General features: G+C 40.4%; 1 protein-coding gene across 1 annotated transcript in view; it reads left to right on the forward strand.

Moving 5' to 3' along the window:
* Positions 1-3,965: 3,965 nt before the first annotated feature.
* The window catches only part of agap3 (ArfGAP with GTPase domain, ankyrin repeat and PH domain 3), a 114,120-nt gene continuing 101,414 nt past the window's right edge, over positions 3,966-16,671 (forward strand). The window contains exon 1 of the mRNA XM_071492832.1: positions 3,966-4,840. Coding sequence (XP_071348933.1) covers positions 4,471-4,840 — 370 coding nt within the window. The 5' untranslated portion in view covers positions 3,966-4,470. The remainder of the gene's footprint in view (positions 4,841-16,671) is intronic.

Below are 16,671 nucleotides of genomic sequence, written 5' to 3' on the forward strand. Positions count from 1 at the left end.
CATATCTTCCCTCTGCAATTAGTTTAGTTTGCTCATGAAATGATGCTGCCTCTTGTGGATGCTAATATGTCAGATTTTGCCCTGAGAAACAAAATGATGTATTCTTATTTTAAACTCTCTTTGAGCACACTCAAACATCCCCAATCAGCCCTCTCTGAGAGGTCAAGTAAGTCAGGCACAAGAGACACATTGCATATTTAGGGTTTTATTTGGCTAGACTTAAATGTCTATAGGGTCCAAAGGTCCAAAGAATAAACTACATTAAAGAATTTGAAAAAAAGAATTACATTAGAGTACAACAGTAGATAGGGTAATATTCCCATTAGCTTTGGATAGTTTTCTAGTTTAACCTACAAAATGCATTTGCCCTGTGTTCTGTAAAACAGACAGAACTAATTTCAGTCACATTAAGTCATAAATGAAGCTTTGAGGTGCTTTGTGTTGCTCCTGGCCAATTATTAAATAGTAATTCCTTTATTTAAACAGGCAGTCTCATTGTGAGCAAGATTTTCTTTGTTCAAGAAAGAACACATACAGTGTAAAAGCTTAGACAAAAAATGATTAAAATACACAGTTCACAAACATAAGAGACAAATAAGATCCACATTTAACAAAATTAACCGGGTGAAAATAGATGAATGATTGGGAAATGAATTGTTCAATCTTCCTCGCTCACAGCTAGTGGGATGATCGTTCTCATTCTGCCTTGTATTTCCATTGCTATGCTGCCTGTGTGCGTTTTGTGCAACTAAGGGTATATTAGACAATCAATAATAACATAACTTGATTTCATTCTGTATGTATGGTACATCGCCAGAAGATGTTTCTATGGAGTCGTCTGTGGTTGGTGGATAAATATGCAATGGTTTTCAAGTGGCTCCATCTTGCCTACAGTAAAGTAATGTCATCAGAATTCAAGTGCCACACATCCTTCATTTGAAATGGTTTGATAGTGAGGCCTTTATAAAGATTCACATGAAGAGTTTGGCCACAAGGACTCATGAAGACTGGAGAAATTTCATCACAGGATGGTGTATTCATTTCTGCAAGTTAAAATGGAAACCAGTGGAACTACTTCAGACAGGTTTCATAAATGATGCTCTTCCACAGCTTTTGTGTAAATGAAACTCAACTATTCTAGTATTCATGACAACTTCCTGTCCTGTCCCGGGGCAGCTCTCAGAGGCTCTTGCAGACCATGAGGAGCAAGAAGCTCAATTACTCAGCTGTGAGATAAAACACTGTACTTGCTGATGCCAGTGTGCTCTGAACTTATTATTTAACTTAAAAAAAATAGAAGAACTGCTGATCCTAATTAAACACAAACTCTTGTCCCTTTTTTTCCCATTTATATTTATGTGTACCTTTGCACTTCCACATGTACAAATAAAAATGGATTTTGTACATATACATAAAATGTACAAGCCATGACATTTGATGGCCTAATAGATTTAAGTAAATTCTCTTTCAGCACAACATTTATGAATATTCCACATATTCTGATATACAACACTGTGTGAAAAATATATGCAAGTACATTACATGACACTGACTCTACATTGTACAGAATAGTTATTACAACCTGCTAGGTTAAACATTTGCGAATAAGAAAAGCCCTGCAGGTGATTCTTGTGTGTGTCATATCCCTTATAAAACAAGGTGCCTGGATGAAAAGCTGCCCCATAATAGCAGCGCCAACATTATCATGTGTCAATACATACTGAATGAGCCAGGGAATTAACTGCATAATTCATGTAATTGCAGAGAGCCTGAAGCACTGCTACATATAATCAGAAACAGGAAGTTACTGCATAGGGTAGGAAGTCAATCATCCATCTGAATATTGAGAGATTTTCAGATCCAAGTTGAACTTGCAGCACATGAGCAGGACAGGTAATTGTCATTGTTATGTAAATAAAGCACAAATGGAACATTGCTTTGAAATAAATTGGAGGGTGACAAAATCTTTACAGCCAGAGTAAACAAACAGTGTGGCTAAAATTGTTGTTCACACTTGGAGTGTGCAACAGGATGAGCATAGTAATGTCTTTGTAAGAGGGAGTTCCAAATTTGGTCAACAGATGGTGGCAGAAGGCTGAAGATAACACACACACACACACACACACACACACACTCACACACACACACACAGACTGTGAGGTGCAGTATGTTGCAGGAGTGGTTCATTGTTACGTAAAATAAAAGTAGACATGTCTGCTGCTTCAGATTCTGACCGTGTGTTGTAAACTGTGAGTTTTCAGAAAATAATAGCTATAAAAAAAGCATCGTTGATTCAGCCATATCTGTTAAGGGATCCTTCAGATTTGCTTCAGTCTCGCTCATTAGGAAGGACAAGGAGACAAAACAGCCAGGAGGCAAGTTGTTGACTTGGAGCAACATCATCCATCATGAAGTGATGACTGTAAATAATGATCTTAATCTTCAAAGCAGCAGGTTCTTCTGGCTGCTGAATTCACATTTGCTCAGATATGACACTGTTGTGCCACAGAATAAAAGCTTATGTGTCACAATGCAGCAGTTTAGAGATGTGCACCTTAGCTGCTACAACAGGTTTGGTTACATAATGAATCAAATAAACATAATTTGATAAACATACAAAATAAAGTATTTGCAAGCATTAAAAAAAATAATGAATAATACCATGGCACATATTAAAATATTAGAAACTATTGGCGGTATTTTATCCCTTAAAAAACTATGATGGTATGAGGTAACTATGAGGAATTTATCTACCTTTGCGCCCCTTGAAAATAACTGTGATAAAAAAATCAGTACTAATCTCTGACTGAAGCTGTGTTTCCAACTGCAAAGGATAACTAAAAAAGTGATTATTGCACTCTATGCTATTAAAGTGTGAGAAAATAGTTTCAGCAACAAATTTGTTGGTTGTCTGGAAGTTCAGGGTCTTAAAAAGTTTTCCTCCTCCTCCTTTTACATACAACTCCTTTCATTTTTGGCTCAGTTTTTCTTTCCCTTTCCTGCATCGAAAAAGCCTGGCCTGAAAGTATGACATACAAATTACATTCATGCCTTTCATTTGCAGCAATGTTCGGCTCTGTTCATTATCTGCAGCACACACACACACACACACTGCTGCAACAGCAGCGGAAGCTTGACTGACTGTGACAGTCACGTATGGCCTTGTACAGCTGTTGTTGTAAAGCGCATTGACACCAGCAGGTGGCTCCGTCTCTTCCTTTGCGCTGAAGAAAGGTCCACTATGATCCACATCACACCACCTCCTCTGAGATTCCTTAACGTAAGGCCTTATAGTGATATTTGCTAAAGCAGCCTGTGGACGTCGTGGAGAATGCTGGCCTCTAACAAAAGTGTAGGTGTACTCCGCATCACTGACTTTTGTGGTTTGCCAGAAGTTGAATTTTACAGTTGGCTTTTCTTCCTTCTGTCATTGCCCAATACAAATGTGTTTGTATAAGATATGACCACAGAACCTCTTGCAAAAGATAAATAGTCTAGGCCTAGTAGTGTTTTTTTTTTTTTTTTTTTTTGCCAGTTGTGGTTTTGAATCTGACACACTCACACATCAACCAATAATCTCTTCTATGATATAAAATGATGAATAAACATGCTGTATTTTTGGAGTTACAAGTTACTGCGCGCCAACGTGCGCGTACATGCATATGTGAAAGTGTGACTGCGTGGGCCTTACACGGCATACTGTAGCATGGGGGGGGGGGGGTTAATTCAACTAACTAACCACACATTTCATTCCTAATGTAACTGCAGTATCTGCTGTTGTATCTTGCAACAGCATTTTTTTTAAAAACATTTATTTATTTATTTATTTATTTATTTATTTATTTTGTGGTTGCATAACTGTCAGGTAGGTTATTATAATGATGTGCACGTTGCGATTTTCTCCCCCTCCACCAAACCCAATCACACCCTCCCCCATCTCAAGTACAATTACGTGATGGGTGACGTTTCAGCATGCGGAGGAGGGCGCTGGGCAGGGACCACTTGGACCAAAGAGGACTAAACGCTATTTCATTTCAGCGCAGAAACAACGCGTTCGAGGCAGTGGACCAGGGCGCCTTGCTTGAAGCCTAGCCCATTGTCTCCTTCAAGGAAAACGGGTTTGACCAAAACAGCGGTGTAGTCCATAAAGGAGTGCCCAAGTGGTAGGCATTGCGGGTTTGTAAGCCATAGAAAAAAAAAAAAAAGGGGGGGCCCTGGACAGATCTGGCCAATAACGGAAAATGAATCACAGTCAAGTTTTAATAATATGAACAAGAGCCGCGTTTTGTTGCAATTGGCGACCAACTATTGATGCTTCTGCGCCGATCGATCTCCAGACCATCAGTTCGCGCGGACTTCTTTTGTTCGCGTCGCTTGATCCAGAAGCCCTAGTCCGCATATCTGTGCTGCCGTTGTAGAAGAGTTAGTCGCTCCAAAAAAGAAAAGAAAAAAAAAAAAAAAAAACCCAAGATGAATTTCCAGTCGAGCGTCCCAGTGTCCGGTATCTCGCAGCAGTCTCAGCCAGCCATGCCCACTCCAGGAACGGTCCCGGCGCCCGTTCCCGTCCCAGTTCCCCAGTCCATCCCGTCCCAGTTCGGATCCGGATCGTCTGCAAGCTCGGGGGCTGGCCAGTTCGGTTCGGGGACTGTTTCGGGCCAGGCTGCCCAACCCGGCCCAGCGGGCTCGCAGTTTGTTTTGTCCAACTCAGCGGCCATCAGGGCAGAGATCCATCGGTTCGAGTCTGTCCACCCGAACATTTACGCAATCTACGACCTGATCGAGCGCATCGATGACCTGGCCCTGCAGAACCAGATCCGAGAGCATGTAATCTCCATTGAAGGTGAGTAGGGGGGGGGGTAATCATACTGGGTTTTCACTGTCGAGTGGTGCCTTTCATTCATTGAGGACTGGGGAAAAGGGGGTGGGGGGGCGGGGGGTGTTGTGTGTGTTTGTGGGGGGGTCCCCTTTCCCTTCCTTTTATGCACACTCGGTAACATTGTCACGGGCTCCTAGCACAGTGTCAACAATCACACTATGAGGTTGGGGGCGTAGGCGATCTAATAGTCCTGTTTCAGGTTTGAATTGTCCCCATACACTGCAGTATTAACAACGAAATGTTCAATTGCAGTCACAGGAGGCAAGCCTGTGCAATTGTAATTAGCTCCCCCAAAAACTGGTTCTGCTGCCTCATGGCATCAGCTAAAGGAGGCATTATTTTCCGTCTCATCCACTGCAGTCTGACCTCCAGTGAGTGTCTGAGATTTTTATTCATCCATCGGTTTTGTTTTGAACCCATGTCAGTGAAGCAGAGGCTGCCAAACGTAAAATCACGTGTTACATGAAAGTAATGATTGTCCTGAACAATGTGCCTCTGCATCACTCACACAGAGTTGTTACACAGGGAGCAGGAGAGAGGAAATAATGATGTAGGCTGCCACTAGAGATGGCATAATAGACATCGTTTGGTTTGTTATAAAAGCCGGTCAGCAGGCCCATTCTTTGTCGCTCTGGAAATCAAGTCGAAATGTCATTACCTTGTCCAAGGAAGGATGACAGTGACTGTGAACCAGACCACACCAGTGTGTGGAAAGCTGCAGTCGCCTGTCAAATTCAAGTGAGGATGATGCACTGACAGATGTGTGTGTCTTAAATTATGGTAGCGGTTTCTCATGTTTTTCTCTCTGCTACTCACCCACCCATGTATCCAATCAGTGGCTGCAGTCAGGGTACTGCCCATCAAAATCAGTTGTCTTGGGTCTTGAGTAGTATTACAGCAACTGTCTAGACATTCACATTTCCATCACTACTTCCAATACTGTGTATGATAGCATTATCTCCATTTAGATACATTTCTTAGAGCAACTCAAGTGGCGGGTCATCATGAAATCAGCCATCAATAGAATACACCAGCAACTGTTTTATTATGTTAACAGAATTTGAGAAAGAAAATGGAAAATCATCTAAACCAACTTGACTGCTTTGTAATGGACGGTACAATTTAAGCACTTTGTCATTTTAACAAAGATACAGCAATGGTTCTTTGGTCTGCATTCAACAACTACAGTTCCCATGAAGCTTTGATAGTATGCCAGTGGCAAAGATTCATGGGAAATGTTGTTGAATGCTAACAAAAGTCGTTTGATGCAACTTTAAGGGAAGATTTTGACATGTGAATCAAGTACACAATGCTTGCCTAAATGTAGATTGGTAATGTCAATGTTTAAAGGTTATCAACAGACCTAAGGAGCATCAGAGAGGATCTTGACAATATTTCCTCTATATGGGGGGAAAAAAAATGAACAGCATTTTCAAGCAACACTGGATTATGTTTTCGGGTTCATTGTGATAGCTGTCAAAAAACACAGCAGGCAATAACAGATTTGGTCCTCTAGCTCTCGTTGGATGGGATCAGTGTTATACTGTGTGATAGGTTAAGACAGATCAGAATGAAAATGAAAGTCATCTTGGTGTGAAAATAAACAATCAACATGTGGGTCTGTTATGTCTCAGTTCAACCTTTGGAGGACAGGATGAATTTCTTTTTTTTTTTTTTTTCTGATGCCTTATGTTGGTTGCATAATTTACTCAGTGAAGCCTTTATTCTGTGTTTCGATAGCACAACACTGGAGCCTTTTATGAGTTATCTCTTAGATGTACCTTTTTAGAAACAGCAAGGTTATTGACGACTCCATTCTCAAATCAGTTTTCTTACAAAGCTTTTGTTTCTTCTTCCTAAAAACATTAGCAAACACTTGACCCAAAGGAAAACTCCACCGTCAGCGCTCTTCCACTGCAGGATCTCGTACATTTGGAAAGCATTGTAGGAGTAATTTTGTGGTGCTGAACTTTGCTCTTGTTGTGGATTCATTCTGCCTCAAGCTGGTGTGTCTTCTTCAGTTAGAGGATTTCTGATTTTAACATTGGAATATACACAGCTAGCTAGCCCACAGCTTCTTTAGTTGTCACGTCTGAAGGCCACTGGACCTTTTACTGCACTGACAAGACAGCACATGGGCTGCATTATTCACATCATTGTTTACTGCAGCTACTGTCGGTGAAGGCATTGGTCTCTCTGTGACATCTCCCATTGTTTTTTTTCTTTTTCCCGTGCGATTGCTGAACATATGCAAAAGATAAGAAATATATCTGTATTATCTGATTCTAAAGTGTTGCCTGATGCTAAACGTCTAAATCTCTCAGTAGAATGTCACATTGTCTGTTTGGTCAGGTAGCCTTGGGGTATAAAAACAAAACAATGTTGTGGCATTATGTCCACATCTGCAGGCTTATATGAAATGTTAAACTGGGAAAAATATTTAACAAAAATCCAAAAACAGAATCAGAAATGCAAGACATACACTATTCAATTGTGAGTCAGTTTAGCACACTGGTAACACGTATAGGCCGGAGTTTGTCTTTTAAGTGCATGGAGAATGGTTTTGAATTGATATTTCTAAGCACACACTGTATGTCAAAAGGCATAACAGATTTTGATATCCTTTTCACAAAGACATTACATTAGCTTTGAGGTACATTCTGGTGCTTTTTGTGCTGTTAAATGAGATGCAGTTGCCTTAATGACTGTAACTTCAAGAGGCTTTGAAGAGCTGCAACAGGAGCCACTGGCCAACTTGTCTTCACCTGCACTGTGGAACTGCAGATCTGTTCCTCCTCAATCTTGCACCATTGCAGAGTCTGTTGCTAAGGAACCAGTAGCTCATGCATTTAGCTGAAAATGCTGAAGAAAGAGTGAATAGAAATTACAGCCCTTTCAAAATGAATTCCCTTCGTTACTAAGGTGTCACTGTTGTTTTGTTGAATAATAAGACCTTTTACATTATGATGACACACCATGCTGGTTTTTTTTGGGTTTTTTTTTTTTTTGGCCTCACATCATTCCTTTTGCAGTGACTGATATTCAGGAGGGTGCCATTTGGTTTGTGTGAGCTGACTCGTATTACAATTACAAATAACATGTAAGAAAAAAGTGATGGCTTGTTTTTCTCTTTTGTGAATACAAGCCAACTGATGCCTCCTCTAAATTAGATAAGCTCTGAGAGTGATCAGTCCAGGAAAGCAAAACGACAGTGGCAAAATATAGAGAAGTGGATGGCAAGTTTTGAAGATATTTCACCACTAATGCAAGAAACGGGGATAAACATCTCTGGGTAGCCAGGTAAACTATACATTGCTGGGTCCCTGTTGCCTCCATTTCCCATTATTAAGTACATGGCACACTGCCCGGTATAGATGGCAGCTTCATTATGTTTCACACACAGACCCAGACACCAACCAGTCCTGCCTACCTGGCCCAGATTTGCTGTATATTAGTTAATTTTTTAATTTGATGACATACAACTTAACTAGATTCTGAGCCACAAGATAATGTAATAATGCAGGACCCAGTTGTATTTAAATTGTGCAAATTCTCGGACAAATTTGCAAGTAATGAAATTACAAAAAAAGCAACTGACACATGGTAAACTGGAGACTGGGGTTGCCCACTTCAGCTGGTTGGTAAAAGAGACTTGTGGAAAACTTCCCAAATGTGTGACCTATGACCTGAACGACTGAGAACCTCAATTGGCATAAATGCTAAAATGACTCTAAAATTCTCAGGATTAGACGATGCGGTTGCTAATTTGGCAAAACTGGAGCTTTGTCAGTCTGGTTAAACTGAGATGTGCAGTTTCCTGGACAACAATTTGGCCTAATCCCCAAGTTTACAGTGGCTGTGCCAGTTAAACTTTGTCTTTAGTCTGGGAATATATGTAGGACAAGGCTTCATCTCTACAGGAGCAGCTAGCTCATAGATACTCTTTGTAACTTTGTCCCATGATGGAACATAATCACTGGGCTGGTTTTTTGAAACTTGTCGGACGCACTGACCAGCTAATTTGCTTCTGCCAATGGCTGGATCCTGCTACAAACAGTAAAGAGCAAATATTTTCACAGTGTCTACAAAGCAGCTCAGGACAGAACTGATCACAGTTAGGATAATTGATTCATTGTGTGAAATAAGGATGGAAAAACACATGACCCATTAAAATAAGAAGAAAAAGCAGCGAAACTATATGCAATCTGATAAAAACTGAAGTGTTGTTGGTCTGCATGGAAACATGTATAATTAGTGGTAGCTCCATCTTTCTTCACTGACAGCCAAACCTTTCTCTTGATATTCCAGTGCTAATCATCACTACATTACACAGTCTAGCCCTCTTGCCAGAGGCCATCTTAAAGCTTCACTGTGAAGTAACACTGATAATACAGCAGAAAAGTGAAGTTTGTTGCAGATGAATGTTGAGCTTTCAGCCAAGAAATACAAATCTAAGTGAGGATGGCACCACAGCAGTGATCAGCTGATAGCAAGTTAAACGCCGTCCTGCGTGCATTGGAATCACACAGTGGTTCAAAGGGAGTAAAAGGAAATTAATGGCTATTGAAGGGAAAGACATAAAATGTACTGTGCATGGCTGGATAAAATAGTTTCCAGCCTTTCATATGTAGGCATCATTATAAGGAATTTCATACTACATAATTAAAAGATATCCTTAGTTTGACTGTTAACCCTTCCCTGAACAGTTTTTAGAGTTAGTTCAGCTATCCAAGCTATAGAATATCCAACAGTCATCTGCCAAGACACTGGATACCGTGCCCTTAATGCTTGAATAATTGTTTGAAATAGCATATGATTTCCATTATATTTTTAGCCATTCATTTCAAACTGGAGTGTTCCATTAACAAGACTATACCCTGGGAATAGTTTTCTTTGGTTCTATTTGCAATGGGAATTCTGATTTCTACCCTAATTTATATTCTTATCAAACTTGTGCGATGTTCTTTAGTTTTCTAAGGACTTTCTGTAGGTAGTTGATAGATATGTGGATGTATGCAGATATAGTATAAAGGCACGTATAGACTGTGTGGCATGCATTGCCATGGGCAAGAACTGCACACATGAGTGATGGACAGGGCAAGCATGACACAAGGGTTTGACTTCCCCCTTTTTTTTTTTTGGCATTGCACTTTCTCAACAGCAGGTGATGATTTCAGGACACTGACCTGTGTGTCTTTTGTGGGGATTTCGTTGAGCCGAGTGTTATGATGATACATTGTTGTAAAGCTATATTGTGTCTTGAGTAATAACTGTAATTCATAAAGCAGCGAAAAGCCCATGGTGACATTCATGTCTCAAACTGACTGTCCAATGTCAAGGCAAGGGCAGTCACCTAAATCCACTGCTACTCAAGAGGGGTTCTTGGGATTTCAAGACAGGACTAATAAGCCCGCACAATGGGACACTGTGTGCTCCAGTAGCAAAAGGGATGACACAGAGCGATACAAAAAGCATGCAGACTGAAGCCTCACAGCTCTCTGTTGGCTTTGTGTGGCACCTAAGCAGCTCCCTGGTACACACTGCATCTCTCTTGTAGTCAACTGCCAAGGAGAGCATGAGCAGAGTGCTCATCTGCTAATCACAAGCAGAGAAGCATTACAATGCATGTTTCCATTGCTGCAGAGATGGGATTAATTTCCTCATGACCACTGAGATGCAAGACAATGAAATGTCTTAATTAACACTGTTTTCACTGACCACATGCTGCCATGCTATAGCAGCTGCTGTGTATAATACAGCTTTTGTGGTTTAATTAAAAGAAAAGAATCATGATGGTAAATATAGTCCTGATTAATAATTATTCATTAAAAATGAAATGAGGGTTGTGTTTATGGAGGTTTTCCAGTTAGTTGTAACACTATTAAGTTTGAGGTGTGTGTGTGTGTGTGTGTGTGTGTGTGTGTGTGTGTGTGTGTGTGTGTGTGTGTGTGTGTTGGGGTGGGGTTGTGGGGTTTGAATTTGATTTGATTTGATGAACTGGGCTCGCTGTCACTATGGGCCATCTGTGTCAGGAGAATGCCGCTGCCACTTCTGGCAAGTGAAATCTTCACAATGTGCTCATTATATTTCAAAACCGTATCTGTGAATATGGATTAGAAACTGTTATAGAGTTAGAAATGTCTGTCAATACCACCAGCTGTGTCTCTTGCACGGTATGTCAATGTAAATTGCTGTTAATGTGGAATGCTGGTGTTTATAGAGTAGCTCAGTAAGTATTTACTAGTTGTAGATCTTATGCCCAAATAAAGCCTCACATAAATACATCTGTGAAGCATGGAATAGGCCCAAGCATGGCCTGTTTTTTTTTATTTTTATTTTTTTTTCTGTGTACTGATTCACATACACAGCACAGATTAAGATACTTGTAGAAATAATCTAGATACTTGATACTAATTATTTTCCCATTATACTGAGGCACTGATGTATAATATAGCATAAGGGCAAGAAGCAGGGATGTAACAGCTAGCATGGCTCTCTTTAAAGTAAAAAAATCTGACAACTAATATAAAGCTTATTAATCACCATGTTTTATATTGTTTGTTTAATCTGTGCATGAACAGAAATGTGCAGTACAGTTTATGCCAAGCTAAGCCTCCTGACTCTTGCTCTATTCTTAATAGAGCTATTTGTAAGCTTTGCTATTGCTACATGGCCAATGTTAGCAGTAAATGCAACGATGGCCGAAGCTCTAACAGCCATTGATGTTTATGCTTGCTCTGTAGCAACAGAAAAACGTACAAATGGCTCCTTTAATGCACAGACGAGAGTGGCATTGATCCTCTCATCTAACCTTGGAGAGAAAATAAAATAAGTACATGCCACAAAATATCAAACCGTTCTATTAAATCGAATATAAAATTGTAATTCTGGTATTTTTGCCTATATAAGAAAGTTTAGAATGTGTTGAAGTGAGCTACAATGCTGGAACTGAACCAGGGGAGCCACTGTAAATGGCGTATGTCTTTGACTGACGCACCTCAAGGACGTCCTTTACTTTGCTGCCAGCGAATATTTCTGAAAATCAAGAGAAACACTCAAATTAACTGGAAAATATACATTTCATTTCAGTTGCATCTGTGCTGGATGACAGACTGATCCAGTTACTGAGGTGGAAAGAGCTCCTTATGCCTCAAAGGTCTACAACACCACTGTCAAGCTTTGAGTTGAGCCCGTTGATGTGATGTAACACGGATTAATCTGAGCACCTGAAATGTGCATGAAGCTCCCATGTCAGCCGCCCAAGCGGGGATTGATAAAGCATAAGCCTCTTTTGATTTCCCATTCTCTCGAAGACATTGTCAGATAGCAACTGAACCACCTCTGTGTTGTGCATGGCAAGTATCTGGTTTCAGCCATGTTTGATCCTTGAGAGCAGTGTTGAAAAACACTGCACATCAAGTTTACGTCACAGGTTTATTCTTGTGTAGAGTGTAGTAGTAACAGACTTTCCCCCTGACAGATGCACACCAGCTAACAGGGTTTGCACATACCTCTCTCTCAATAGACTCCCTGTTTTATGATTGGCCCATACAGTTTCTCTCAGCTGCAGCTTTAGAATGCTCATTACATCCCCATTGAAATGCGTTTTAACACGGCACCCGACTCTTGACCGGGGGGGTCAGCAGAGATGAGCTGAACTGGCGAGCTGTAAACAGAGCCTTGGTCCGAGGGTCTGGGAGGTCTGCGGGGTCAGAGTGTCATTTCTGCATCAACCCTGCTGTCCTCTCTCTGCTGCAGCACCATAGCATTGGCTTATTGAATGTGACGCTATCCTCCACAGCAGAATATCCTCCATTGTGTCATTAAACAAAGGCTCTCTCTTTCCCACTGATGGACGGCAAATTTTTTTCTTGTGTTCTGAATGAGGAGGGGCGGGGGTGAGCTGGTCAGGGTTTTTTTTTTTTTTAAAAAGGAATATTTTGAGTATACTCATCCTAATCTCTCATGAACAGAAAGTAGAGGGTTGTTTTTTTCTCTGTCATATACTGACATTGTTAATGGGTTGTGTGAAGTAGCTTTGATCTAATGCTTTATTGAAGGGAAGAGCCATTGAATTTCTGAGCTGAGTTCATTTTGAATCACTGGGTTTTCAATACAGCGTAAGAGATAAATGTTTGTCCCAACTATACATGAATCTGTGATTCAACATCAAGCAGCTTCATTAGATTTAGATGAAAGACAAAGGAAGAAAATGGGAGTTTCTGAAGATACATGGTGATATTTTCTCTGCTGCAGGGATCTTGTGAAATTGTAAGGATGTGACGTTTCAAATTACATTTCAAATGACGGTGTACTGCAATATATGTGATACTGGATGCTAATGAAACAGCATAATCCAATGTTGTACAGTATATACTCTTTAATTCACCATAGTACTTCCTGTCTTCAAGCATACTGGAAACAAATGGCGGTAAAAATAATGGTATCATAATGGTCATAATCATAATAATCATAATACCAAAAATGAGATTTTTCTGCTTTCTCTGTCTGTAATGATGATAAATGTTGCTAAGACAAAGCAAGCAATTAGAAGATGTCACCTTAGGCTGCAAATGTTTTTTTTAGATCAAACAATAAGGGCTACAACTTCTTTTCATTATTGGTTTATTGTTTTGTCCATAAAATATCAGTAACATATTCAATTTGCTGTCATGTATGACAAAGAAAAGCATCATATTTTGCATCACTTCAGCTAATAGAAAATAAAGAAAAATGACTAAAGCGAATATTTGATTATCAAAATAGTTCCAGAAAATAAGTGGCAGATGAGGTTGTATTGTCTTGTGATATTCGTAATTCTTCTTTTAAAATTATCGTGTTTTGTTGTAAGGCTGAGACAGTTGTCAATTAAATTTGCCGTGGGCTCTTCTTTTTTTCAATTTGTGCATCATCCATATCCTATGGTGGAAGTGCTCATGTTTCCTGCCAGTGGGGTAGGGCTGGAAACAGATGGCTGCTGACAGAGGAAGGGGTTTGGAAAGCAGTGAGTGAGCAACAGATGGAAATGCGCATATGCCTCCAAGTCCCCTCAGCCTGCCAGCAGTCCCGTGACTAACTGTGGGAAGATTCTGGCCTCGTCCAGGTTGGGGATGGATAGAGGATCATAGTGAAGAATGAAGTGTCCTTATAATAGCAATAGTTATCTGAGACCATTTTGTCTCTGGAAACTTGACTGTGGGAGGATTCAGATCTTATTTAATTGGGGATGAATGGAGAATAGTGGCAATGAGTCAACCTGGACCGCAGCAGCATTTTTATAAAACGCCATGTAGAAAAGAAAGCAGTGATCTTGTTTTAATGGTCTTTTTCTTTAGGAAGAAAAAGCTGCAGTTGCCTTTTCTCTCTGAAGAGAAATATCATACAGGGAGTTCTCTGGCCCTCAGGGAGGACATTTTCTTCACTGAATAGGAACATGCCTAATAATGAAAGTGTGGCCTACAGTGTGTGAGGCCATTCTGCTGCAGAGGATGGCAGTGTACAGTATGTGGTGTTAGAAGTCAGTCACTCCTGCTCCTGGAGAACCATGTAATTGAGAACACACAGACTATTTAAAGGTCGCAGGCCTGTGGAAATTCATTGTAATTCCCTTAATAGCTGAGGGACATGTCACAGTTTTTCTGCGTCAGTCAATCTTCAAGGACATGCCTTGAGTTTGTTTGTTTCCACATGAGGCCAGTGGAGTTTTGCATGTTACTGTCCTGTTGTGCACTCCTCTGAAGGGCTGTGTTGTTCCTTATCTGATAGCCTGACTGAGTTTATACCCCCCCTGTAAAAGTTGGATCATTTTGACATCAAACAAAGCATTTCTGAGGATAAAATCAGTTACACTTATAATAACTCTTGTGTTGGCCACCCCAAGGGTAGAGTCACATGGTGTATTTGTAGTAGTTAAAGCTAGATGTGTATATAGTAGCTTGACATTTGCTCTTACACTTGGCTGTGAATAGAAAATCTTCACTGTATATATTAAATTACTTCTTCTCTGTTGATCTTCATTAGACTGAAAATAGTTTAAGCATTGCCAACACTACTTTCCTGAGGTTAGCCCTCTTGTCAGTATAGCTTCTTTAACATGTACCAGCTGAGTGTTATCACACAGGTCCTACATTCCTTTTGTAGATGTCATTGTTTTGATGGTGTTTCGACATGTCCTCTGGCCTTGTGTTCGCTGTCTTCAAAGGGCTCACTCAGGCCACATGTCAGGTGCTCGTTTTCCAGTTTGTTTATTAGATGATTGTGGGAAAATGTGTGTCATAGTTGTAAAAGTTAGAGAAAAAAAAATCTGCAGTGGACAGTTGGTTTTAATAAAGTGATAAAAAAGTTTGATTCTGAGCTGACGCATCCGTTACTCAGCTTAAGTCTGGATCAACTGTGATATTTTGGTCACTTGTTTTGTGAAACATAACTAAACTCTGTTGAGGGTTTGTTGTGAAGAGATGTTTTATTCTGTGGGAATCATTAGAGAGGAAGTGTAATGTGACCCCCCATTTACTGTTTATACCCCCGTTTCCTGCTTTCTCTGACTGGAATAACCTAAAGTTGTTCCGCTGCTGAATCCCCCTGGCCGTGACCCGGGACTGGTGGGGTATGTGAACTGCATGTACAGCCCCTCTAGGAGCACAGTCACAGTTCCAATTTTGGACCCGACATCTGAGGGGTTTTCAGAATGGCCGCTGTTAACTCAGGACATTGGCTCTGAGCTGTAAAGATCAACTTCCTGTAGGACTCTGGCTTCATGTTGTTCACTCTTTTCATGTACGAATTTGTATTTGTTTCCATTGAGCTTTGAATACACCCCACTGTCAACAGTGCATAGACCACATGCTTCCCATAACTGATAAATGCATTATTAATGAGATAATACTTAAATTTAAAGCATGAAAACATTTTTTTTCCATTTTGAAGCAAACAATGACTTGTAGTGAGCAGAAATAGTAATGCATAATACCAATGTGGTTTTGGGGTCTAGGTTTATCATTGCATGCTTCATCATCATTATCTAACATTTCTAGAGGCAGAACGGTTAATATCTCTTTGTGTGTAGGGAGCTTTACTGCTACAGTACTTTGTATTCATATGCATAAATCATGACAGACTGTTTGCCTTGTTACAAAAGTAGAGCCAAAGTCCTTATAGGCAAGTCTTGCCACTTGGCAGCCATCTTAGCAATGCCCTTGGTTAATTATTTCAAGTTAACAAGGCTATGCCCTTATGTAAATGAACGGGGAAAGAGCCATAATTGCACTTTCAATGGTCAACAAGACATAAAATGCCCCAAAATAAGATTGAAACGCCTTTTTTCCCCACAGGTTACACTCTTACTACTCGTATGGAAGGTTTCACAAGACCACTTCTTTCACGGCTCAATCCAGAGTGACGTGACGCTGTCAACTCTTGAGCAAATGCAAGAGTTTATGTCTGAGGTTTTGTTTTGATATCCTCCTCTTCCACCATTATTCAAAGTCCTGCCACCACATCAGCAGAAAATGTTGTGAACCTCAACTGTGTGCGTATGTCAGTGCAACAACATGATTGGCTCAATATGTTTCCTGGTTAGGCTGTTATAAAGCAGATGATTGGCTTTTTTGGGGTAGGGGTGGCATATGTGTCATGCCATCTTTTGCATTACAGACTTTTCTAGTGGTTTGTCTCCTCCCTTCTTCTTTGGTAGAGCCTCTGGCAGAAAGAGACCCCATTTATCTCAGGGTTCAGCCGAAATTATAGTAGGCCACAAAATGCCAGTACACAAAATGCCAAATGCCAAACATCAGAAG

Source organism: Trachinotus anak, unplaced genomic scaffold, assembly GCF_046630095.1.
Source record: "Trachinotus anak isolate AG129_WGS33_773 ecotype Australia unplaced genomic scaffold, CSIRO_AGI_Tana_v1 ptg000012l, whole genome shotgun sequence".
In the NCBI taxonomy this organism is placed as follows: Eukaryota; Metazoa; Chordata; class Actinopteri; order Carangiformes; family Carangidae; genus Trachinotus; species Trachinotus anak.